Source organism: Ischnura elegans, chromosome 5 (genome assembly GCF_921293095.1).
Source record: "Ischnura elegans chromosome 5, ioIscEleg1.1, whole genome shotgun sequence".
NCBI lineage: Eukaryota > Metazoa > Arthropoda > Insecta > Odonata > Coenagrionidae > Ischnura > Ischnura elegans.
Window position 1 is genome coordinate 69,030,343 of NC_060250.1, and position 25,634 is coordinate 69,055,976.

The window sequence follows — 25,634 nt, forward strand, 5'->3', positions numbered from 1 at the left end:
AGGAAATTTGTTCCACAAGACCAATTCCCTGGATTATCCACTACCGTCATCTTATGCATGCAGACATCAGAACTTTCTACGAAACAAGGTTAATGCTTCGAGCTTAATATTTCATGTGGGTGTGGCCGCACCACATCGTGAGAGAAAGGGAGAGTGATAACAGGGAAATATCAGCAGTTGACCTGCTACAGGGAATAGTTAGATCTACCACTAAATTATCCTTCATCAAGCGTTAACCATCTCCATATTTTTGTCAAAAGTCTCAAGGCACTCCCTTGATTATTTCCCGAGGATGTCCTTAAAAGCATTAATGTACCATTTATCAACTCAAGTTTGAGCTCACACATTCCGTTGAGGATATCCACGGATAATAATCTAGTCTCTGTTCATAAGTGAGTAATGCTGACATGAAATGATTTAGTTGTGACCAATTTTAGGTATACATCAAAACTATATAAAAGCCTACTGGGCTTTCCATTTGAGATTCAATCCTATGGATTACATGAAAAAATGAGAATAATACATCCTACCAGAGAGAGAGAGTTAAAATATGTGATCTAATTTCAGCATAAAGAGGGTGTTTATCTTCTCTGTTGCCCGCAGTTCCTTTCTTCAATATTTCAACATGATGTATTGAACTACGCTTGCAAGACGGAAGCTGACATCCTCACCTTCAACATATGTTAGAAGCTTTCACAACAAGCTAGCGGAACTGCAGTTCATTTTGTAGGAAGCTCACCCTCGATACAAATACACTTGAAGTGGCTCGCGGGGTATTTGGAGGTCGACTTTTCGTGGAATATCAAGTTATAAAATGGAAAGAATGTACTATGCACTTTTATACTGATAAAAAGTATATTTACTCAGACCACACTTCATGCGCAACAGCATCATCAGTATTGTCCTGATAATTGTGCAATGTAGCGAAGCATCTATTTCCGGTAAAGACCTGATCAAATAGGGAAAAATCGAAGTACACCCATTAAACATTATAGAATGCGCCCGTACTGACAATGAGAGTTACATGGCACATCATTCTTTGCACGGTCGCGACACCTTTTCGAACCGTAAGTACGCGATCCATCTTCAACCGGAACTTCCGCGGATAAAGAAGCTGTTACGCGAGAGAAAACCTTTAAATTGTACGCCGTCATGTACGCACGAATAGAGAAAGGAGAGACAATTGCGCAAGAAGTGTCAAGAATATTTTTTTCCCCTGAGATTCGGAGAGAGAGAAGGCAGTCGCCTTATAAAGAGAAGCGGGTGGAGTGGGGAAGAGCACAATGGTTGGCTTTCAAAGGAAAAGGGATGTCGCCAGCATCCGAGGAAAAGTGTTCCCGATCACGCCAGCAACGCTCGTTGTTTCTAGGCCTTCCTTGAACGCGGCGACACCCCATCCCGCGATTTTCTTTGCGCTAAAAAGTGAAGACCACTTGCATTTTACACAAGCGAGCGCGCGTGCGGGGAAGCGTGGTGGGGTGGACCGGAACGGAGGAATGCGGTGGAGTATCACCGTCGACGTCTTGGTGACTCCTCGCTGGTTAGAACACCAAGTTTACAAAGGAGAATTCCCTCTTTGGCCATTAAATTTCATTTATTGGCACGTTATAACTCATGCGTAAATCAGTTACGACTTTCACTTATCGTTTTCCATTACTTAATAATACTTTTACTGGCATAATACGATTTTCGTGTCCTTAGTACTATCTTAGTTTCTGGTCGCATGTCGCTGTCCAGTGTGCTTGGCCTGGGTCCGGAAAGTAAGCGCGTGTCTGATTAAGACTAGGATGAGTGCTGCACGGCTGGTGTGGAATCACGCAGTGCCACACACCCTGGTAGTGTCTTGCACGGTACCTGATAGATTTAGAGATGTAGATGTAAACATGCTGTTAACCATCACGCATTCGAATCGATTTTACAAAATTTGCCACTCGTAGCCCTGACGATAAAGTGATCCGAATGTCATAGGGAAATAAACTATAATCTGGGGCTGTTAACTAATTGAAAACTACCTTCGTGATGATATAATACATAAGATTTCTCGCCAGTGCAAAAACTGGATGCCGATATCGAAAATTAGTGAATTACTCTGCGCTCACCACCTATCTGCTGACGCTTTTTGAGGATTTTTAAAAACTCGTTGAATGGCGGTAGAGATCGAGCTTCTACGAGAATGACAGGGATCACTCCTCTTTTTCAGGGATTTCCCTCGGGACCTGGAAACTCACCGGAGCTGGAACGCATCACTTCTACTCAACCTTTCATATTTTTTCGAGTATAACTAATTAACTTATGTCATGATCTTAAAATTTGTAGAATATACAAATTTGACCTTTTCAATGTTTTCCAGCTAATGAAATATAAACATTTTACTTTTAAGAAAATGCAGAAGTGAAACTTTACACACTTCTGCGAATAAGTTCAACAGATGCAGGCGTGATATTTCGGAAGCTCGACATACTGGAAGAAAGGGTAGTTGCACTTTTTCACAGTTATAATGCATGCGACGCGTTTCGACTTACAGATCCATCTACATAATACCGAATGAATCTACGTCCGGTACGTAATACCTTCTACGTGAGACTTTTCTGGTCTTGCAAAAGATGATGGCTCTGTTAGCCGGAACGCGTCGCACGCATTAAATAACTGCGGAAAAGTAAAGATAAGTCGAGCGAAGGGGATGCGTCCTGGTAACTTCTTCGTTCCCGTGAAATTAAGGTGTCTCAACTCTCTCAGAGTTGGCGAAATTCATTACGATGCTATTTCCCAACTCGGCCCAAAACTTTGCTAACTTTTCCCTCTTTTTTCTCTCCAGGGGGCGAAGGGGTGACGATGGAAGAAGATGGGATGGTAAGGGGTGAAGAATCCCACTAGTAGCGTTCTCGCGAAAATGGAAATCTGGTCATCTTTATTCGCGGAAATTGGCAATGAAAACAGATGCTTGAACTTGACCGAGTTAAGATTTCCCAACTTGTACTATGCGGAGGACTTGCTGCTCCCTCATCAGTCGGACGACGTTTATATTTACTCCGGGCCCTCTTCAGCTTTCTATCGCTTCTCCGAATTTCATAGTGGCCTACATTTGAGTTTCCGTGCATATTGTGTCACTTTTTAGATAACAGGTGATACCTCCTCGGATTATTGGCGGGAAATAACAAATCAGAGCTTGCAATAACAAAATCATATGCACATCTACATAATACCCTGCGAGCCACCTCTAGGGCGTTTTGCAGAGGGTGATCAATCACCAGCATGCAGCATGCAATTGGACTCCCACATGCACACAACACAGTCCAAAAAACGTCACGTACCTTGAGCCCACCATGTACCATATCAAACCAAGGTACCATGAGCCCACCGATTTACACCGGAGTAAGTTTTACGCATGGTAATTTTACAAGGTTTATTACTATCGATTACAACAGTGGTAACAGTTTTATCGATGGACCACCGACAACCAGAAAAGGAATAAAATTATTGGAAGAGGTTAATGGCGGTAAGTTTCCATAATACTCCAGTCGCGATATGCCACAAACATATCACCGTTTTAGTAGTATAGTTTCTTAGTATACGGGACGTTTTTTGGACGGTGTGGTGTGCATGTGGGAGTCTAAATGCATGCTGCATGCTGGTGATTGATCACCCCCTGCCAAACACCCTAGAGGTGGCTCGCAGGGTATTATGTAGATGTAGATGTATCAGTAGAAGGATAAATAATCATAATGAAAGCAGAAGGAATTTTTGTATGAAGTGAGTATAACTATTAACTCATGTTTCTCTCATGCAGTCTCCAATGAGGTTAGAGTGACTTCTGGCGTTCCTCAGGGTAGTGTCATTGGCCCACTCCTATTCCTTCTTTATATAAACGACATTGGCGAAGTAGTGCAGAGTAAGTTACGATTATTTGCAGACGACGCTGTAGTTTACAGAGAAATCCGTTCCAGCAAAGATATAGATGAACTAACGAATGACCTTGCTGCTATCCAAGCTTGGTGCGATGCTTGGCAGTTAGAATTAAATTTGGAAAAATGCGTCGTAATGAATTTCTGGAAGAAGAATAACTCCCTACAGCGTAACTATGTCATTCGAGGCACGCAGTTAAAGGCAGTTGAATCTGTGAAATATCTAGGGGTTAGACTCAATAATGATCTATCGTGGAATAAACATATTCGAGAAATAACCGGTCAAGCTAATCGTAAAATGGGTTTTGTTAAAAGAATATTAGGAAAGTGCGACGACAAAGTGAGAGAAATTAGCTACTTTTCCCTCGTTAGACCACATTTGGAATACGCTGCCAGTGTTTGGGACCCTCATGAAAAAGGCTTAATAACAGAGTTAGAACGCGTGCAAAGAAGAGCTGCCAGGTATGTGAAAGGTCGTTACGATAGTCTTGTTAGTGTAACTGACCTCTTACATAAACTCGGATGGGAATCTCTGTCGGACCGTAGATTGAAAAATAGACTAAACCTTTTAGATAAATTCAAGAGCAGTGTCTTTTCTGACGAAGTTAACCATATCTTGCGGACGCCAACGTACTACGGAAGATCAGATCATATAAATAAAATAAGAGAGATAGATTGCAGAACAGACAGATTCCGAATGTCATTTTTTCCACGATCAATAAGAGATTATAACGGCAGCAATAGAGCGCGTAAATAGATTGCATGACTTGTAGTGTAGCCTACTAACCTATGTAAAACTTACTGCATGTTTCTGAATTTCTATTCTATATTCTATTTCTAACAGCATATAGTAGTATAGTTTGTTATTATACGGGACGTTTCTTGGACGGTGTGGTGTGCATGTGGGAGTCCAAATGCATGCTGCATGCTGGTGATTGATCACCCCCTGCCAAACACCCTAGAGGTGGCTCGCAGGGTAATTTGTAGATGTAGATGTATGTCATTTCACTCACACTCCTCCAATATAACACTGTTTATAGCATGCATGACTAATTATGTAGATTCTAAGAGAAGCAGCCACAAACCGTAATTTTCTCAAGTAAAAACCTTGAATTAGAAAGAATAAGATCTAAATCTTTGGATCGTTTGAGTATAAAATTTATTTTCTTTTCTTGAGTTGTCGTAAAAATGTCTTTCCGCATTGAATTACCTACTAAAAGTCGGCATAAAACCTTTTATTCCCCATTCTATACATCACAGAGCCTTGCTCAATAGACATAATTCAACGATATGAAAATACTTGGTAAAATCCAACAATAGAATTATCGATTGATGACACATGAACTTTATGCATTCGAACTAAACAGAGGATGACTGAGGAGCCACCAACTCGCTTTTACCACTACTTATCTGTAATTCCAAAATAACTGACACCTCATTTTATCCCCCATTGCTACGGCAAAGCTTGAAAACATTCGATCAATGGCATGATGTACGACCAAAAAAGAAGTGAAGCTCTCTGTTGGCACATGATGTCAATCCTTGGCTTGGTAGCCGTGAAATTAGCCTGTCGTATGCCTCAGATGGTGAAAATTAATGATCGCCGAGAGAAAAGGATTTCTTAGGGGAGCACATTAGCAATTAACCCACGGTCAACGGTAATCTTGGTGAAACTCAATTTTCCCTCGCAAAAACAATGAGCGAGCGGTAATTTCGCGAGCGGTATGTGACGCGGAAGAGCGCCCAAAAAAATCGAAAGTCCACCGTGGGCTGGCGATCCGATTTCGCGAGACAAAAGTCGAAGCGCTCTCGTATGATATCAATCTCAATTTGATCCGAAACGAGACACGGGAAAACACAAGGCGGGAGCACGAGTTTCGCTCATCAAGAGGCAGGGAAAACGCCCCGAAGGCCGTGCACTTGGGGGGAGGTGGAGGAAGGGAGGTGCGACTCTGTGCGAAGAGGAAGCACAGATGTCCGATAATAACGACTTGAGCGAGGAGAAAGGAGCATACATTTTTAGCCCTCCTTACAACCCACTACTCTCGTCCACTCATACCCGAGACAAAGCTTCATTTGTGCCAATGGGGCATGAAAGAACAAAAGCCCCGATACGAAGATCCGATTCGCTCTTGTAGATGACGTGCCGCCTACTTCCGTGAATGAAATCACATTTTTCCACGCCTTCAATTGGTAACTGAGAAGGGGTTAATATTTTTACACTCCTGTTAATTTATATAAAATTATGTTTGTCAGTCAAAATACATTAGGTATGCAGTTCCCTTTGAGCAACAGCTGAAAAAATTTAAGTCGAGGAAAATTCTGAAAGTTCCCGAGAACAGAGAACTACTGACTATCAAATCGACATTTGGCTTCCTATACACTAAATACGGAGACGCGACTCATACTTTGATGGCTGATAGATGTTTCACACCATATGCAAAAAAATTAACCGTGGAATGAGGAGAAATGCATTGATTTCCCCAGTAGGTATCTCATACGGCTCCGAGCATGCATAATCAAAGAATCCATTTTATTTAGCCTGACAAGACTTCCAGAGGTTTTGTGCTGAAGACTTTCAGATATTTGCCATAGAACCTGACCGAAAATGCCTGAATGATTTTCATCGTCAGCATCAATAACCTGCGGCTAGTTAACACACTTTAAATGGCGCTGGTCCCTTCCATTAGCCGTGGCAACATTGGTACTGCGCCAGGCGCCAGGGTCGCTTGGGTGGAATATTAATTTGGTGTAATTGGATAAGGAGGAAGTCAGTGCTTGCCCGTGACCCGGTTAAACATGCTATGATGGGTTGCTGCAAAATATTTAGGTGCAGAGAAGTAAATTCGCTCTCACATGAATGAGGATAATTGACGGGCTATATATTGAACATTAACAATTTGAACATACGTTAGATAGTGTTTTAATACTCCATCAACGGGGATTCAATTATTATAATATCAAAAACGACGAGCGAATCTATAATAAATGCATTATAGATTCCGAAAACTGATTAGAAACGGTTATAGGGTATTAATATTCTATAAAAAGAGCCGTCTACTAGCTCAATACAATAATACATGAAAATATAAGTAATAAACATTTCCTGTAATTTCAATGAAGGTTAAAAACTGACAAATCAAACTCTACTAGCCACTTTAATGTTAAAAAGTATCACCTACCTCCTTTCAGTATACATCTATAATAAAAGTACCAAAACTCAAGTATGGAGTTCAAACAGAAATCTTTTTATACAAAATTAATCACTTCATCGTTCGTAACTCAATACCATTTATAATACAAATTAACCACTAAATATCTGAAAATTCGCAAGCCAAGCTTAAAAATTAGAATGATGCCTCAATTTTCGTCTATGTGGATTCATGCAATTATATATTTTACAGCGGATGTTGCTAAAAGGGATGCCCTCACCCATGCCTCATTTCAATTTACTTACAAACGTTCATTTGAAAAATTAAAAATGGTAATCTGATGCAAATAACTTAAAAATTTAAGAAGCAAATATTATAATAGGCTGGCTATGGATCCTGTATACAAGAAAATAGACCTTTCGAATGCTTTTTGAACTGTCCACAATCTCACAATCAATTTTTTTCTCGCTGGCGCGATATATCTACCGTGACTCTTAAAGTATGCCATTACCAATTACCCAGAACCAAGCATAAAAAATTGCCACTGATAAAATGAATGCAGCCATGACTCAAGTCGAGAAAAAAGTCAAGAAATAAAGCTAAGATTCAAGTAAAACAATTATCCCCAAACCCATTAAGGTTTCGATGACTCATAACTGACACGAGGAAGGCATTCGACGTGATCGCTACGAGAAAAAAAATCGAATAAAGACCAGGAAATAAAATCTCTCGGAATGAAGTAATAAATAAAGCATAAAAATAATGTAGAGTATTTTTAAAGGTAATATTCCAACTAGGAAAATTTCAGAGTACATACAAGTAAGAGTAAAAAAACTGATAGTATAATAATTTCAAAACAAGAAATTAACCCAATTTCGTAGAATACTAAGTAGTTTGCCTTTATTTGCCAGCATCAAATTTTGTCATTAGTATTTTATCCTTATGAAATATCGTTCCATATATACGATTTTTATTCAACTATAAAAATCATGAACGCCCGCTTCATTAGATGAATAGATACAATGCCATATCAAAAACTACATATCTAACAATATAAATACAATGCATTAGCGCTACCATCCGACGATAGACAAGTAGAGAGGGACCAATACGCTCCTAGTCTAATTTAAAAGGTTGGTAAGCATATGACGATAGCAAACGAGATCATTGGCAGTATATGCGTCATAAAATTCACTATTTGCCGAGTGGCATTAAATGATAAAGCCTTGCTAAGTTACAATAAATTTCACCACATAGAGAGTAAAATTCTAGTATGGAGCATGAGCGCTAGGGAACGTAACAAACGAGATTAATGGTAGCATATATGACATAAAATTCATTATCCGAATGGCATCCATTGATACAGTAGCGCTAATTAACGAAAAAAGTTAGCGCACATAAGGTGTGGCCAAAAGCCAGTCTAAATATTACAGCCCGTTACGTCACACCGATTTAGTAACCAATAGCATAAAATAGACACACGAAAGAGCGATTGCTTCCAAAGATTGAAATAAGTTTACCCACAGGAAAAAGGGAGAGGATCGCAAGTGGACAAGGCAGGAAGTTGCGGTGCACGAATTGGGAATTCCGACGCGGATTTCCAAACCATGCGCGAATACGAGTGTGAATGGGGATTAGCAATGTGGCGTGCAGTGGATCGCAGAACCATGAATGAAATTTAGGACAAGGAAGGGCTGGAAGTGGAATGAGAGTGTGTATACGTGGGGTGGATGGTCAGGGTGGGCCTCACCTGCGGCGGGGAGACAGCGAGTGACCGCTAGCGAAACGACGACCGGCCTCCACCACTGGCGCGGATGGGAGGAGAAAGTAAGGGGACGAAACAATGGGTGCATCCAGGGGGAGCTCCGCTCACTGAGCGGAAGGTGAGCGAACCACCGCTCTCCCCCTGGATGCGACCGCTCACCACCCGATCACTAGTGAGCGACCGCCATATTTGTGAGCGTACTCCGGGTATGATCACCTCGCTCACCGACCAGTGAGCGGCGGCGCGAGTTCAAAATGGTGCCGAAGAACTGTCGAGTCGAGCAGCCGTATTAATTATACATTGTAACGTATCGAACGCTGGATGACTTAAACGTAATGTAGGCATATTAAATGTGATTGGCAGAAGGCCTTTTGTTACGTATTTATTTACTAAATTAGGTAGCCAAAATATTATTCTGCGGTGGAATTTTGTCGTAAGCGAGGTAAAGTTCAGATGTAGCCTTCGCTGAAAAATGGATTTTCGAGTTGAAATGTGTTTTTAATTCTTTATTAATATTTCATAGGCTTCAGATAAATTGAAATATATCTATATACGTAAATCGCGGGGTATTACTTGTCCGCTTAGTCAAAAAATAAGGCGTGAGTAATTTTTCTTCCGGGTTAACTAAGTAATTGCTTCAACATTGCCTTCAGGCCGTTTTACACGGGGGACGTCATTGCGCAATAGCTGAAGTATGTATGAAGTTAAAATCAAAATTGCATCGTGTAAAGCGGTGAATTTCTATAACACACGCGAGAATGATCGTACATAAGGTACCTTTATAAATATTGGTCTTCTGGTAGAGAAACATATTACAGTGATATCAGGGTTAAGAGTAAACCTTTCATGTGACCTTTGACAAAGTGAGTGGCATACATAAAGTAGACAGAACTAGAAATGTTGAAGGTTAGAGGCTAAATCTATTATGTCAATAAAAAGTTAGCATCAAGCAAGTTGTTCAGTGATTTTAAAAACCCTTAAAACTACTCGCTGGCGAACGACAAGAAGATATAACAAAAATTTGTTTGTCATCAGCAGGAACATGAACATTAACCCGAGCACATTCAAAGTCCATTCCTCAATTAGAAGCTCATGTGGCACATAGCTCACTTCAAAAGTAATGTCAGATTTGGTTAGTACGATAACACCAGCATTTTTTTAATTTGACCGGTTTACCAGCACTTCCTCAAAACTTCCGCCACACTACGTCCCGTAATGCTGAGATATAACTATTAGTCACCCGATGTTCACAAACAGTTTGTTGTGATAATAATAACGTCTACTGCTGTCCTTGATCAATTATTAAATCTCATTGAAGAAACTATAAGACGAAGCGGATTTCACGGAATTAGCAAATGTGAAACTATTGCTTTCTAAACATGGGAAAGACGTCCATTTTAGTGCAAAGACCTCTTTTTTCAAGACTTCAATGTCAGGCGCCAGATTCCCAACGAAATATTTGGACGATTGACACAAAAGGCATTTCCAATAAATATCACGGGACTCGTAAAGAACTGTTAGCGATAAATCCTTAAGGCCCGTACATTAAGGGTGATATATATTCGGGACAGAGTCACAAGGTATGAACTTATCACAGGAATTAAAGGATATTTCGCAGCCGCTACACGAAAGTAAACACAAGCGCTGGGCGCCATATTGAATGTTTTGCATTTCAAGTTCCCCACCAAAGCGCTCACTGAGCATTCACCATCCAGGGAGAAATGTGATCGCTCAGTGAGCGCTGACGTCACAGTCCGCTCACTGATCAAGGAGCGATCACTCCCCCTGAATGCACCCAATATGAGCGAGCTCACGGATTAGGATGACAAACTGAAGTAGCAGCGTCACTCCATCCGAAGTGGTCAGCGTTGTACGGGACAATGGGAACGTTCACTCATACGCTAAATCGCAAGTTAGTAAGGTAATTTTGGTCAAGCTAATCGTAAAATGGGTTTTGTTAAAAAGAATATTAGGAAAGTGCGACGACAAAGTGAGAGAAATAAGCTACTTTTCCCTCGTTAGACCACATTTAGAATACGCTGCCAGTGTTTGGGACCCTCATGATAAAGGCTTAATAACAGAGTTAAAACGCGCGCAAAGAAGAGCTGCCAGGTATGTGAAAGGTCGTTACGATAGTCTTGTTAGTGTAACTGACCTCTTGGATAAACTCGGATGGGAATCTCTGTCGGACCGTAAATTGAATAGTAGACTAAACCTTTTAGATAAATTCAAGAGCAGTGTCTTTTCTTGCGAAGTTAACCATATCTTACGGACGCCAACATACTACGGAAGATCAGATCATATAAATAAAGTAAGAGAGATAGACTGTAGAATAGACAGATTCAGAATGTCTTTTTTTCCACGATCAATAAGGGATTATAACGATTATAGCAGCGATAGAACTCATAAATATATTGCATGACTTGTTGTGTAGCCTACTAACCTATGTAAAACTTAATGCATGTTTCTTAATTTTATTATTATTTACAACAGCATAGGGTAGTATAATTTGTTAGTATACATGACGCTTTCTGGACCGTGTGGTGTGCATGTGGGAGTCCAATTGCAAGCTGGTGATTGATCACCCCCTGCCAAACACCCTAGAGGTGGCTCGCAGGGTATTATGTAGATGTAGATGTATTCGAACTCACTACGAGCATTTGATGAACGAACCCATCGCGAGGCGCTCCACCAACTGTTTCAGAGGTTAACCGCAGAAAAGAGTTCGTACACATGAAGCATTTAAATTGCTAGATTTGATCTTTAATCTTATTTGTAATCCGTAGATTTAAAACCAATTACTCTCTCCTTACTGTCTCCAACGGCTATCGTGAAGGTGGTAGCATAAATGAGGGGAAATGAAAAAAATCAGTTTCAAATAAAAGCTAATCGTATGGGTGGATTGCATCCTTTAAGTATGTTATATTCCATAGATTTTTTTAATCTCATAGAAGGCCGCAAATACTTGCCATTACAAACGATTCGGTTGAAAAAATAACATTGGAATATTTCAACGCGCTAAACTCAAAGTCATGGAATTTCACTACGAACCGACCCAAACGATTTTATCATTAAGTTCTCAATAGATGGCTACTGTGGAAAATACAAAAAATAAATAAGTTTTAATTGTTAAAAAAACTGCTGGAGTCATAAGACTTGCGAATTTGAAAAATAATAAGCAATAAAATTCACTCAAATATTCATAGCATAACTTTTTATTCCGGAGAGTTTAACGCGTGAATAGAGTCGATCAGGTCACGTGTCCCGCTGAAATCATTTGCAAATCTTTCGCAGCTAAATGCCACGACAACGCTGCGTCCCCGTCCCTGAAATTCTCAGCAAATGCTGTCTCACTGGCCTGGCAGACGACTGCTCAGCTGAGAGAATGCGCGTACACAGCAGGTTTTCAAGCCACGCCACTCCGTTACCCCAATGAAGCGATAGGAGTAGAAATTAGCCACACAATTTTCTACGGATTAATATCACTGGACTCAGCACCATATACTCGAAACGATAGCCCTTTACCATACACATACTGGTGATTACCTCGGACAACGCATCTAAGTGGAAAAATAGGGTGAATAGGTGTACTAGTATAATGCTTTAACTGATGTTGAATATCCCATCGTGTGTACATCTAAACGAAAAGCCAATCCGACCCAAATGATCTATGATACACAAACGTAGCGCTTTACTTGTAATCCTTCCCAAAATTATTCACTTAGCCCCGGTATGGGCCATTTTCATTTCATTGTACGGAGCTCAAGCTTCATCGTAGACATCACTTTCTATTCAACATATGGATAAAGTACAAACTACATAAGATGAAGGTGACTGCGCAACCTACACAAAGTGCCACGCTATACCCACTGCGAGGAAAAAAAGACAAGCACAATAAAGATCGCAACACTCCCAACGCTAGAAAAGTTGACATTGGCACGTTTGCCTACCGAAATATAGCCTAAAACAAATAAACTCCAATGACAATGCCTCCATGGAGAAAGAAACTTAACAGTTAAGCCCGGCTGTCAGGTGAGTGACCCCAAAGTGCGTGCTAAACCCAGCGAAACACCTGAGATGGCGGATCAAATTAGGAAGGAAAAAGGTGACAAAGACTGACACATGGACGTAGATCCATGCTATATGTCATTCAAATGAACGCATCGATGAAAGACATTGGAATAAGACACGCCGAAGCACTGGAAGATTTCCGTTACAAAGGCATGTGCGGCAAGCCAACACTTCGACAAGTGTCTCAAACATGCACCACTGTCAATGTCTTCCTTGCAATTGAATCTCGGATGAATTACAAGGAAGGTATGGGCTAGAAATAAATAAGAAACTTAATAACACAACGTACGCTAGCAGAGTAAGGATTACATTCACGCCTCGAATGCCCATGAGACTCTCAGGCGGGTATATAAGTAAGCATTTATATATTCGCAGTGAATATTTATCATCTCCCTATTTAATTGTCATCCTAGAAAATTAAGGCTATTTAAAACCTATCATAAGCTCTAATTATTAAATAATGAGACCATGAAAGAATTTTCCCCAAACATGAGCCACAGTCTTGTAAGTAATAATCTGAAATTTATGTTTTTGCTTGACATCAACGCCAAGTATATTTACGTTTAGACTTCAAATCAACGAACTTTTAAAAAATCAGCATAATTGTTTTAGCATAAATTATAATAAAATAATTGAAGATATTAATTTTAAGAGGCATTGATTTATGTCTAATGGTGATGCCAACAGGGGATATAAACCCATTTTGAATTTATGCAATATCTTAAAAAAATGGAACAGGCGATTTTTTCTCATATGTGTTTTCTCATATATGTATATCTGGACAAAGAGAAATTATTACAGGGCGTGAGAGACATATAATTTCGAAAAATAGATGATCATTTTATCACTAACAGCCATTACCAAAAAATGCAGTTCTTCTACACTTGAAAACTGATCAATATAGCATTATTGAGCACGCATTAATTCTGTGACACAAGGGATTCAATTACAGACTTTCATTCAGATTCAAAATCGCACATCTAAACGGTAGCTACTCTGTTAACCAGATCTAAGGTCCCTGCAAGGGAGTGAATTTTATCGATCCTACATCATTCTATGAGTTGCAGTAGACGGTATGCAGAGTTTTCTCTCTCCAAATACAGAAGCTGCCAAGTTATGGATGCGAAATATCTCTCGCAATGATAGACGTGTAAGAATTGTATGCGCACCTTTCCTTCGTAACAATGCACGCATACATATATAGAGAAACGTTCGGAAAGGAACCTAACAATTAATCATTGCAATAAATAACTGGCAATTTTCCGCTTATATAAACTAATCTTCCGCATCAGTCGAAATAAAACATCTTATTCCAAAATACCATTTCCATGATCAGTAGCTATTCTGATACTCGAAAGTCCAGTTTCAAATCTTTGCGGAAAAGCCAACACAGGCACCCCGCAAATTCGCAACAAAAAACATTTCACTAAATACGTACCGCAGAAATGACGAGCTGTAATGAAACAATAACAATTCCGGGTTTAGATATTTACCGCCCATGAAGAAGAGGAATCGATCTTGTTCCTCGCGTTGCCAAAAGCAGCTTTTAACCAATTGCTGTACGTTGTGATAATGTATTAGAATTGGTGTAGAGGGCATTTAACTTTAATTCCTCTTTCCCACGCCTCCATTCGCCCATGGCCAACGCTGATAGACATTGTGCCAAATTTGGGGGAAAAGGCGCACGCGAGAGGCGAAATTCCCCCTTGGATGGAGGTGAATGAAACGCTACGTGCCCAAGGAAGCAAGGACGCATGAGACCAGGACAAAAACCCGACGAATGGGTGTGCACCGGAAGGTTTCCGCGGCGGCGCGACACGGAGGAAGGAGGAAAAAAATAGGAGAAGAGAGAGGCAGAGAAACACGGCACGCGTTAATAACGTGTTCGAGTGCGCGTATAGGCGATATTTTCGTCTCGCCGCAGCTTTCCGTATCCGAGGTCGGGTGCTAGGCGACCGCTAGCCCCGTAACCCACATCCCCAACGTGCAAAGCCGCCGACATCGTCGTTGCCATGACAAGACGCCCGCTTTGGTCGGAGAGGGGGGGCGGGGCTGGTGAGGTCGCTCTCGAGTCTCGAATATTTACCTATGCACTCCCCCGCGAGACAACAGGGCTCTTAAAAAAATCACTCCTACCCGCAGCAGACCCAACAAACGATAGTACAATGGCTTTCAGGGAAATCCCCATATGTAGACACACAGTTAAGAGCAAGGGATTGTGTTTCCAGTAATTATTAACAGCTGAGGTAAAGATATAATTAATGAATTCATTATGAATGGCGATTTCATTGGGGCGCGTTTTGTAAATAGCGTAATAATTTTTATATAACCAAAACGCTGATGAGAGCGAAAAAATAAAAGTAAGAATGAATATAAAATTTTCCTTAAGCCTAAGCATGTTAAAAGAAGATTTTAGATTTCAATATTTATAGCGCTTATTTACAATGAAAAAAAAGTATTTTCCATTTGAGAAATTAGGTTCAAATGTGGAAACTTCATACCTCTTTGGCTACACCCGCCAAAGAGTGGCAGAAAAAGGAATTTACAGGACATCCTTCATTTGAGTAATGGTCCCTCTAGCTTCCCATCCGTTTAATCAGTTTTTATTGCATTTTTTTATCAGCACAATGTATCAATGCATTTATGAGGAAGTAGGCTGAGTTAGTCAATGAAACTTTTGCCAGTTGCAACACAGTTCATAATTTTGGAAGCATAAGATCTCTGAAAAAGTAACTAGTAGAAATACAATCTTTTAACACGGACAGTACACTACATTAGCAAAAAAATAATATGAATTTGGAATAACAGTCACTTTTCCCAGACGGACAAACACCTGTGTGTGCCAATCGCCCCCAACCTATTGGGCTGCTGTAAACATTTGAAAAAACATGTACAACACCCAAACTCTGCTGGTTTCGCGCCATGCATCAATGTAGTTTGCTGGTCAATGATCGAATAAGAAATATATTTCAAAGCGGCACGGAGAATATCTACCTGAAAACGTATCACAGGTATACGAGTTCGTTATCCCCCGAACATTCCCAGTAAAAAAGGACGCTAAAAAACGATAGGTCGAATTCAACCGGTCAAATCTCTCACAACACGCACCAATTTCTATAATTGACGAACAGGTCAATGGCATGTATATTACTAACACCTAGGACCACACGCCAATTGAGGTGTCTTAAGGTACAATATGTAAATATGTACGTAAAAAGAGACTAATTTAACTCAGCATTGAGATACGAAATCTACATCAAGCACGAATTAAAAAGGCGGTGAGAAATAGGATAAAATCAGTGTGAAGCTGTCCGATTATTAAGGAATTCTACCGATTAAGGTCGGTTGGCATGGAGCTTCACGAACCATTCCGGTAGACTTCCTTCACTTAATTGGTTTCCCTCTTCAATTCATTTTAAGGCCTACTCCCTTTCATTCTATCTAAATATCCTATTCCCTTCCTCGCTTACCACAAATTCTACTCTCTGACACTGTTTACAACATCCCATCCCCGTTAAGTACTCGCTCCATCCATACTTCCTGTCTCCTCCGCATCTCATCTACAACCTCCCTGCCCTGTATCGACCATGTACAGCACTTCATCGTTCCTCCTATCTGTACACTTCACCATCTGCATTCTTCTATATCCAGGAAATCTGCATTCTTCTCCACACCCACATCCCGAACGCATCAATTGTTCTCTCGTCCTCATCCGCAAGTGTCCACGTTTCCGCGTAAAGCGATACACTCCAGATGAGACTGCTTTTGCCTATTCTTTAAACTCTTATATAACGATCCTTTCATAAGTTCCTTCCCGTTCATGAACGCCTCCTTTGTAACACATTCACTTCCTAATGTCCTTACTGCTGTATCAGTTTTCCTCTGCGCTGCCCAAATAGTTTTGAATTGCACTACTTGCTCAAGTTTTTCCCCACCTACGTTTACCTTGAGCCACACTCCTAGCTTACGGTGCTTTACAAAACGGCATAATTGATGAAAATATGACACAAAACATTTACTTAAGCACTTATTACGACCGAGGTTTCAATGTTACTACATCATATTCAAGTAGCATCGAAACCTAGGTCATAATAAATTTCATAATCGTGGAAAATTGCAAGACTTTATTTAAATATGGAACGATTCCAATCCATCACGCGGGAATCTTTGGATTTTATTATAGTAAAAGTTGCACGGCAATTGAGAAAAATGTCGATAAATATGCAACATGCTCGACATCTATCCAGTAAACGCTTCAATATTAGCTCTTTACCTAACTTTACCATAGCATAAGCACCATGGGCTGAGAGTGACCATTACAGGGTGTGCCGAATGTAAACTCTTAGTTTTAGGTTCCGCCAGGAGTGGTAACAACAACGGTGGTAAAAATAATTCGACCTCACATTCCTATACCTCTATGTTAGCACACTCAGATTAGTAATTATAGTGAAGGATTAAAACCTCGACCTCAACGTGAAAACAGAAAAAATATTCACGTTACATGAAGCCTGTTGCCTAATCATGGGTCTCAAAACCCTCAATTAGAAAGATAATCGAGGGCTCCATCTGTGTGATACAGAGTGAAAACACCTCCGCGAGTAAATAAAAGTGCCTTGAAAGAGTGTCCTTGCCTCACATATCGACTATCAACCATTGCTATATTGCGCCGACGATAGTTCGCGGAGGAAAGAAGACGGGAAAAATCGTGTCGGGGCAGCCTTTTTTCCGAGCACGTTAGTCGCAACGTATAAAAAAGCATAATCGGATGCAGGAAACGACCTCTGGACCGGAGACGGATAGGGCCAACGATTTAATCACCCGCTCGTCCTCCGCGCAAAAAGAAAGACTTGGACCACATCTCGCAATACCTGTCGCAGCACAGGGCAAGTCTTAAAAAGATATTAAACCTGTTCGCCTTGATATTTTTTGCAAGCCACGAGTCTCGAGGATTGATTCGGCCGGGACGAGGACTTGCGGAAGGACCGCGAGATCACGTCATCAGCCTCCCGTGGAAAACGTCTGCTCAAATCTGCTGCCGCTTCCATCCATTACTGGAGGAGCCTTACAAACAAGAGAATGCAGTTTTAGCATTAAGAGGATGCATCTCTCCTATTAGATCCGTACAAAATTCTTGTAGGATCGTCATGTAAGAGTGTAAAGAAAAGGTTAGTGAAGAGTCTGATATGGAGTGTAGCGCTTTACGTTGCGGACACATGGACACTTAGGAAGAAGGACAAGAGAAGACTAGAGGCGTTCGAGATATGCGTACGGAGAAGAATGGTGAAGGTATAGTGGACAGAGAGGAAAAGCACTGCGTCGTATCCATTAAATATCCAATCCTTTCATTTTGGAAGTGGAGATGCTTATTTAAGTGTCACATATAATTAGAAGAATAGCTGTGGCGGCAACAAAATAACATGATATGCGTGCTAGACTCGTGGGAATGAGGAAAAGAAACTCCATAAGGAGATTTGGCAAAGAGAAAGGTGTGAATGGAATAAGTAACAAGATAGTAAAGAAAGCTAAATACCGCATTGCAGGGAAGAATATTAAATCAGTGGAAAGGAGGAGGAAAAGCTAAAGATTTAAGGATATAATGAAGGAAATCAAACCTAAGTAGGTTTTACCGTGAATCGAAAAGGGAAGCTTAATGAAGGAGGAGGGAGTGACAAAGGTGATCCGAAGAAAAACTCCGTGAGAACCTACCGTTAACGACAGAATACCTTTAATAACAAAATCTAAAATAGAGGTAAAAATATAAATTTGACACCCTACCTTTTAATCCAATTGAACCCAATTTGACAAATAAGACGTACATCTACATAATACCCTCCGAGCCACCTCTAGGGTGTTTGGCAGGGGGTGACCAATCACCAGCATGCAGATATGCATTTGGACTCCCAAACTATACACATACCATACCATACTATACACACTGGGAATATGTTCTGGAGTTAAGATGGTTACCATGAAGATATCAAGATATGGCCATCTAATGGTAGCTCATTGACTGACGGCCGAAAACTATAGGCTTGCCAAGATGTAATTGTTGTTAATCACATTTGAAAATCTGCATTTCCGTGCTGGCTCTTAGGGCGATATTTGTCAAATAATACCAAAAAGTACAAACCATGTAAGACTAAGCATCTCGTTTGAAAAAGAAACCTAAATAAAGCTCGACCATAAGAATCATAGTAAAAAAATTTCATTCGGATAGTAATAGCACTAATTTTGTCGTTAAAAGAAAATGAATGTTGTAAATGAAATCTAGTTACGTTAGTTACATAAATGTTGCGCCAACATAAGCTCAAATAGGCGTAAAAAGTTTTGAGTTACCCCCTTGATGATTGCATTGTCCACATTCTGCGCACTTTAACTTTACTTTATAACCTCGAAGGTTCCTATCTGAGGCAGTAAAACAACTTTCTGTAACATTTGCAAATAGAAACTATTGCATAGCTCACTGTCGCAAACCGACATCAGATAAATACCACCCTTGAGAAACGGCAGAATTATACCGTAGTCATTATTTTGAGTGCATTTAGGACCATCAGGTCCTCTGTTGTAACTAACTAGCACAAACACTTACGTCCACGTCTTGGGAGGTGGAAGAAACCACCCAGGCGGTATTTGAAGTCGCTACCGTTTGATTGGTAGGCGAGGAAGCTACCCCAACGTTCAAACGTGCTACTAGAAGTCACACTGCAGCCATGTGGAAGAAAACATTCCTCTATGCCAGACACCTGTGGCCGAAGACCTAGACGCTACTTCCTTCATTATAGGAAAAGTACGACCGGCTAGGAAGCCAGGATCACGACGTCAGTGAGACTAAACAACACGAAACATCGCCCCAGGGCAAAAGCTTCAGAAGGCCCCTCTCTCTTGAATCCCAACAGCCCCTCTTTCGAGACAACTCCCCTCTTGGGGTACCTCTCATTCCTTGAGGAGCTAGAACGGTCGCGGGGAGGGACTAAGACCCCTCCCCCTCCAACTATATCCCTCGTGTGGTCACCTTGAACTGCGAAAGGCTCCAGAAGAAAGGAGAGAGAGAAAGAGAAGCGATGAGGGCGGCTACTGGACAGCATAACCATTTTCACCTGCCTTGATGTTGTGCCAAGGGATGAAGAAGACGGAGGAACGAAAACAAACGCAAGAGGGATATACGGTGTGCATCGCGGAAATTAATGGGGGAAACATGAATTATATATTAACTAATATTCATAATCGTAGACACAGGGGGAATGCGCCAACATCTTTGTGGTGAAGTCCCCTCTCGAAATAAATGGCGGTAAACGGAATGAAGCTGAAGGGCTTGGGTCGAATTTTCGTGTGTGAGGGATAAAAATTGACTGCCGCCTTTGATGTTTTAGCTTATCGAATATTACTTTCGCATACCAGACCCCAAATGGACAAATAAGAGAACTCTAAACATTGTCGTGAATGTACACAAATCGATATATTATTTAAACTAAGTACGTGTTAGATGAACTTTACTATAATTACATGATATGATCGCGGTATACGTTGCTTCAGTATGCGATGTACACTATCGATAACAGTCTACGTCGATTACCATTTACTTACTATATTCAAAGGCGAAATCAAGCTGTCAAACAACCGTAAGATGAACTGCCATGAAAATACATCAGTCAAGTGGCCAAACGATTATTTCCTTCGATTAAAAATGGAAATTGGAAATTTTGAACTCCTTGTATTTATCAGCGCAGCAGTTCACACACGTAACTACATCATTATAACCCAAAAATCCGAAAGATCCACACAAAATTATCATAAGAGGGTGGTAAAATCGTCTGTCAAGGCAAAACCGGATTCATATTCTTGCATGTGACAAAGGTGTCTGATTGTCATCACTAACGATTGATGTATTTCGAGCGAATATATTCCTCGTATTTCCTGAGAGGAACTTTCACCACACCTGAAAATGCCTGTTCTGAGATGTCCAAACCGATCGCAAACAATATTTGAGTTTGAGTATCTCACACAGACACCAAGGCAATAAGCGGAGAAACTAGCGTTCCAAACGGCCTAAAAATAAAATACAATGTCGTATACGGTGGAATGGAAATAAGAATAAAAATCCCAACGGCATCTATGCTGAACTTGACCTTACCATGCATGTTACTATCGTAAAAGACTTCATGCGCTGGGATGTCAATTTATTACCGATCAAGCAATAAATGCAATTATAATGCTACCTAAGGGGAACTAAACTGTCACGTTAAAAATGGCCAATCAAAGCAAAAGATAAGCGGGCATCATCAGCAAACATGGAGGGTCAATAAAACTCTTCTGAGGCCTGAGAGAGAGAGAGAGGAATAGCGAGTGAACTTTCCAATTATGAAGACCTGATTGGAAGCTATTGCAGACACAGAGCCAATTTCAATTTAACAATCGAAGACCGAAGCAAATTGTGTACTTTCAATAACCTACAAAACGCCTGTTATAAGCGATTCACAAATATTTTCAATACTCCTTAAACATATGTGATTGTGTGTGTTGCAAAAAAGAAACATCAGATTTAACTACTGTCAGCAATTCTTGTAAATGCCATCCATTTCATGGAAGCATAGATAGAGCAGAAAAATTGAATCATACGCATTAAGCTTCACCATTATTGTACACGTCCACGGATAGAACAAAAAGGTTTATTCATTGAGTCTCCATAGTTAGGTAACCAAATAGTTCAGACTTCATGTAAATAGGACAAAAATGCATAAAATCGCCTTCAGTATCAGTACCATTGCTTTAAATCATAATATATTACTAAATGTTGAGCATCGCTCGCTATATATATAATTTATCTTTATTATTCTATTTATATCTATATTCGCTATATAAATTATTTATCTCGCTATATAATAATCTGAATAAGTCATTCCCCAGATCTCTTCCACAGCTTCATCTTGATAAAGCTCGCTTAGGAAATTCGAGAAATTACCTCTAGAATCCAATCAACCTGGCAAAGTCTTTTCACAGAAATCTCTGACGCAATAAGCACGGAGCACTATTGATGAATACAACACAAGCCATTCCAGGTGGAGTTGTAAAAAACATAACTGTCTACCTGGTAACCAAGGACAAAATTCTAGCAAAAGTGGACTCCCACAATCGGCATTGAAAATTCAATCTTTAGACTAGCCCCAACTTTTATTAAAAATTGCCTTGACCGTAACTCGAATAGCAACTCGAGGAGAGTAAATTTCATGTGGTACTCATTTAAGCCACATGTAATCCCAAAACTTAGACTGCCGTGACTTTAGAAAAAACATTGAACCAGTAAATTACTCAAACTTTAAGTTACCTAATTCAAATTCTCGAGCTCAAACAGAAGCCTTCACAAAAAAAACTCTTGGGCAAACAAACAAACAAGAAGACAGGCAATCCATGTGGAAATACATGCGCAAAGAATTATTTTTTCGAAAGCTCCCTTCGTGCTACCGATAAACTGGCGAAGCTCTTTCAAATATTCCTGAAAGGAAATTTTCGAGTAATATTCGAAAATAAAAGATACCATCGATCACCTAAGATAAACGATCCGTTCCTTTCACTCGCTTAACTTCGACAAAGCTGGTAGAAAATACGCCCATCAAATATCTTTCAGAGCAATGTTTAAATAAGTGAAGGTCAACAAAGTGTCTCGTGTAAGCACGACTTAACCTACTCTGGTCGAACAACGGACACCATGGATCGGCCACCCTCTTGCATAGAAATGAAAAGTGGTAGAAATCAACGGCAGCAAATAAAGAAGGAAATTCGGGCAGACCTTGAGCCAAATGAGGCAATTTTCGAAAACTATATTCTCCTGTGTTTTTTATATGAACCATTGTAAAAAAAATAGAAATAAGTTGTTGATTTAACGAAGCCTAGAACAAAACATCTTTTCTTAAGGTTGCTTTCACAAAATACAAGACGAAAAGATTTAAGGGTATGTACCAGGGATTGCATAGGCATCCCTAATAATTTTTATTATGAATACTATAAAAGGAGCATATTGAAAATATAGAAAACAAATAACACAATAAGTTCAGCCTAAATGTGCACTGGTAAGGTAGCGCTAATTATGCACCTTTTGAACAGAACGTCGAAGACTAATTCAACAAGACATTTTTATGCAATACCGCCGTAAGTAAGCAGACGAGTACACCATACCGCCGAACATGCTAACTTCTGCTGATCATGATCACAGCCCTGAAAATTTAACTGAAAATATGGATTTTTAGAATGAAAAATGTAATTAACTTTCTCGATCGCGCCAGATTCTTTCGCAAAATGTAAAAATCAAAACAAATTACATCGCTAAGTTTTCAGGATTCCTAGAAACCTGAAAACGACGGTTAATGTATCAAAACACCAAATCTTGCGAAAAGGCAGAGCGAGGGGAGATTAGTGGGGATGCGACTCCACCCTCCGAGATATTTGGGAATACGTTCACATACTTGCACCCATTGCAAATGAAAACTCCGACCTCCTCGCTAAGTTTCTTTTCAGGCGACGGCCGTGTACCACAGAGTACTCGATTTTGCTCGTAAAGGTGGGACCATGGTAGCCAAAACTTTATAGCAACGATCTGGCGAGTGATAATGAAGGCGTAAGTAAATACTTCCACAGCCGGACACCCCATCCCTCCGACTGACATACCACTGACTTAGTTGGCATAACTTCGAAGGCCTTTCCCTTTTAACTCATGTCAGTCCCAAGGCAGAAACGTTTGCGGAGAATTTCACTCCTTTTACCAAGAAACATGCTTGGGCTACCAAGAACCCATTTCATGGACAATTGGCAGACATAATGATCTAAGGGTCATATCAGATCGTGGAAAAAACACCCCCGGAAAAAGTCAACCAAACTTTTAAATATAATGATAATGTCCAGAAATTTTTTGAACGTCCTATGTAGTATAATCACAATCATAAGACCTATCATTCACCATAATCCTACTTTCACTATTTTACAAAAATATGCTAAATACTAAAAACCATAATAATAAATTGACAGCCTTGCGAAAAGTATGGACTGGTAACGTTGAGAATTACGACCTCAAACGCGCAACCTCTGACAGGAGCAGGAAAGTTTTGACCTTGAGGTCAGCTGGGAAATTGACCTGCCTTCTTCCATGTGTTCAGTGTAAATCGTCACCAGTAAGTTGAGGAAGCAACGTCCCCACCAAACATCAATCAATTGAATGATCACGGCCGACAAGACTTTTAGGGCAACTTCTCAACTGCATTAAAATAATGAAATTGCAAAAATAAACACATCCCACAGATCCACTGCAGCCCTCGTCTCGTGTCTTTGTGAAACCTCCAACGACCATTTGCAACACCGTTGAGTTGTGGGCACAAATCCAAAGAGAAACCTGAACTACCTCAGGGAAAAATAATGAAGAACTCAAATTCGCCTTTACTATGTAACCTGGGCAAAAAGATTTAAAACAATAAAGACTTTACTCACTTTCCAAGGATTCTCCAAAAACATCCGAAACTGCTGCCGTTGGCAACTTCTCCAGAATACGTCACGGTCATCTTCACTGATCAGTTTACTATCAGAAGCACACCCGATTGATTTCCTCGCAGCAACTATAGATGATCACCCGTTTTGGATGCGGTGGCAACAACTCCCAGCCACCTATTTCCGCCTGCAGAGCACTTGTTACACTTAATTAAGTGTTGACGAGAGCGCGGAGTCCACTTGAAGGACTTGAACTATTTGAAGAATATCTTCAGTGACAAAAGTAAATGGAAGCGCCTAGACCACTCTTGAAGACCCGTAAATGCAATAAATGGACTCACCTCCCGTCACCTTATTTCTCGCCGAAATAACGGTAGCAAGGACAATTTATGTGGAGGAGGTACTATAAGGCTAGGACACAACACTTCACTAAACCTCTTGCTGGTTTCAAGACTTGAAGCTTTCCACCGGGGTCAGGAAAAGTAAAAGTGCACTCAACATCCACATAAAAGAGAAGCCCGAGACTAGATTGTCGCGAGGTCCACCAGTACTAAAAATAACTCCGAGTTTGAGGTCTAAAATAATAGTGTTTAAAAACTTGGTATACGGCAGAACGTGAAGCTGAACGGCAAATTTCAGCCCGAGACACCTTCCAAGCACTTAACGGTCAATATTACCGGAGGCAACAATTCCAGCAGTGCCCAAGACACTACTACATGGTAGCGGAGGAAATCCGATGAGCGAACAAATTTGTTATTCCCACCCCGGTACTTGAATTGGGCTTAATAGTCCTGATGTATTCTTTACCTCTTCGGCCCCGCTCTGGTGAATGAATATCAACGCTTAAAACATATATATAAAGTTCCACTGCAACGCGGCAACCGTATGACAAAAGTTCGCGTGGAATGCGCCTCTCTCTCCCGGGTGTCGCGGGCCTCGAAACGTCTACAGTCAGGAGGGAATAGAATTCGTGGGGGCTCTTGCCGAAGACCGTCCCGTGAACACACGTCCGTACTTCTCGATGCCTCAGCGCGCTCTGCGCCAAGTGGGCCGGCGTGAAGGTGAAGAGAGGGGAAGGGAGATGTCGCCAGGTGGAGCAGCAGGTAGTAGGCCCACTGCGGGGAGGGGAGCTGGCGAGGGGAAGAGGTGCATCGGCTGCGCTGGCGCCCTCACAGCGCACACAAAGTGGAGATTTCAACGACTGAAGCCGGGGATAGTCTGTTGATAGTCTAGTATCAGTGGTTCCTTCAACAATTTTACAATCGATCGTGATTC

General features: G+C 40.7%; 1 protein-coding gene across 1 annotated transcript in view; it reads right to left on the minus strand.

The window, feature by feature from the left end:
- Positions 1 to 25,397, minus strand: part of LOC124159029 — a 289,111-nt gene extending 263,714 nt beyond the window's left edge. Inside the window, exon 1 of the mRNA XM_046534515.1 lies at positions 24,363 to 25,397. Coding sequence (XP_046390471.1) covers positions 24,363 to 24,433 — 71 coding nt within the window. The 5' untranslated portion in view covers positions 24,434 to 25,397. The remainder of the gene's footprint in view (positions 1 to 24,362) is intronic.
- Between the last annotated feature and the right edge of the window lie 237 nt (positions 25,398 to 25,634).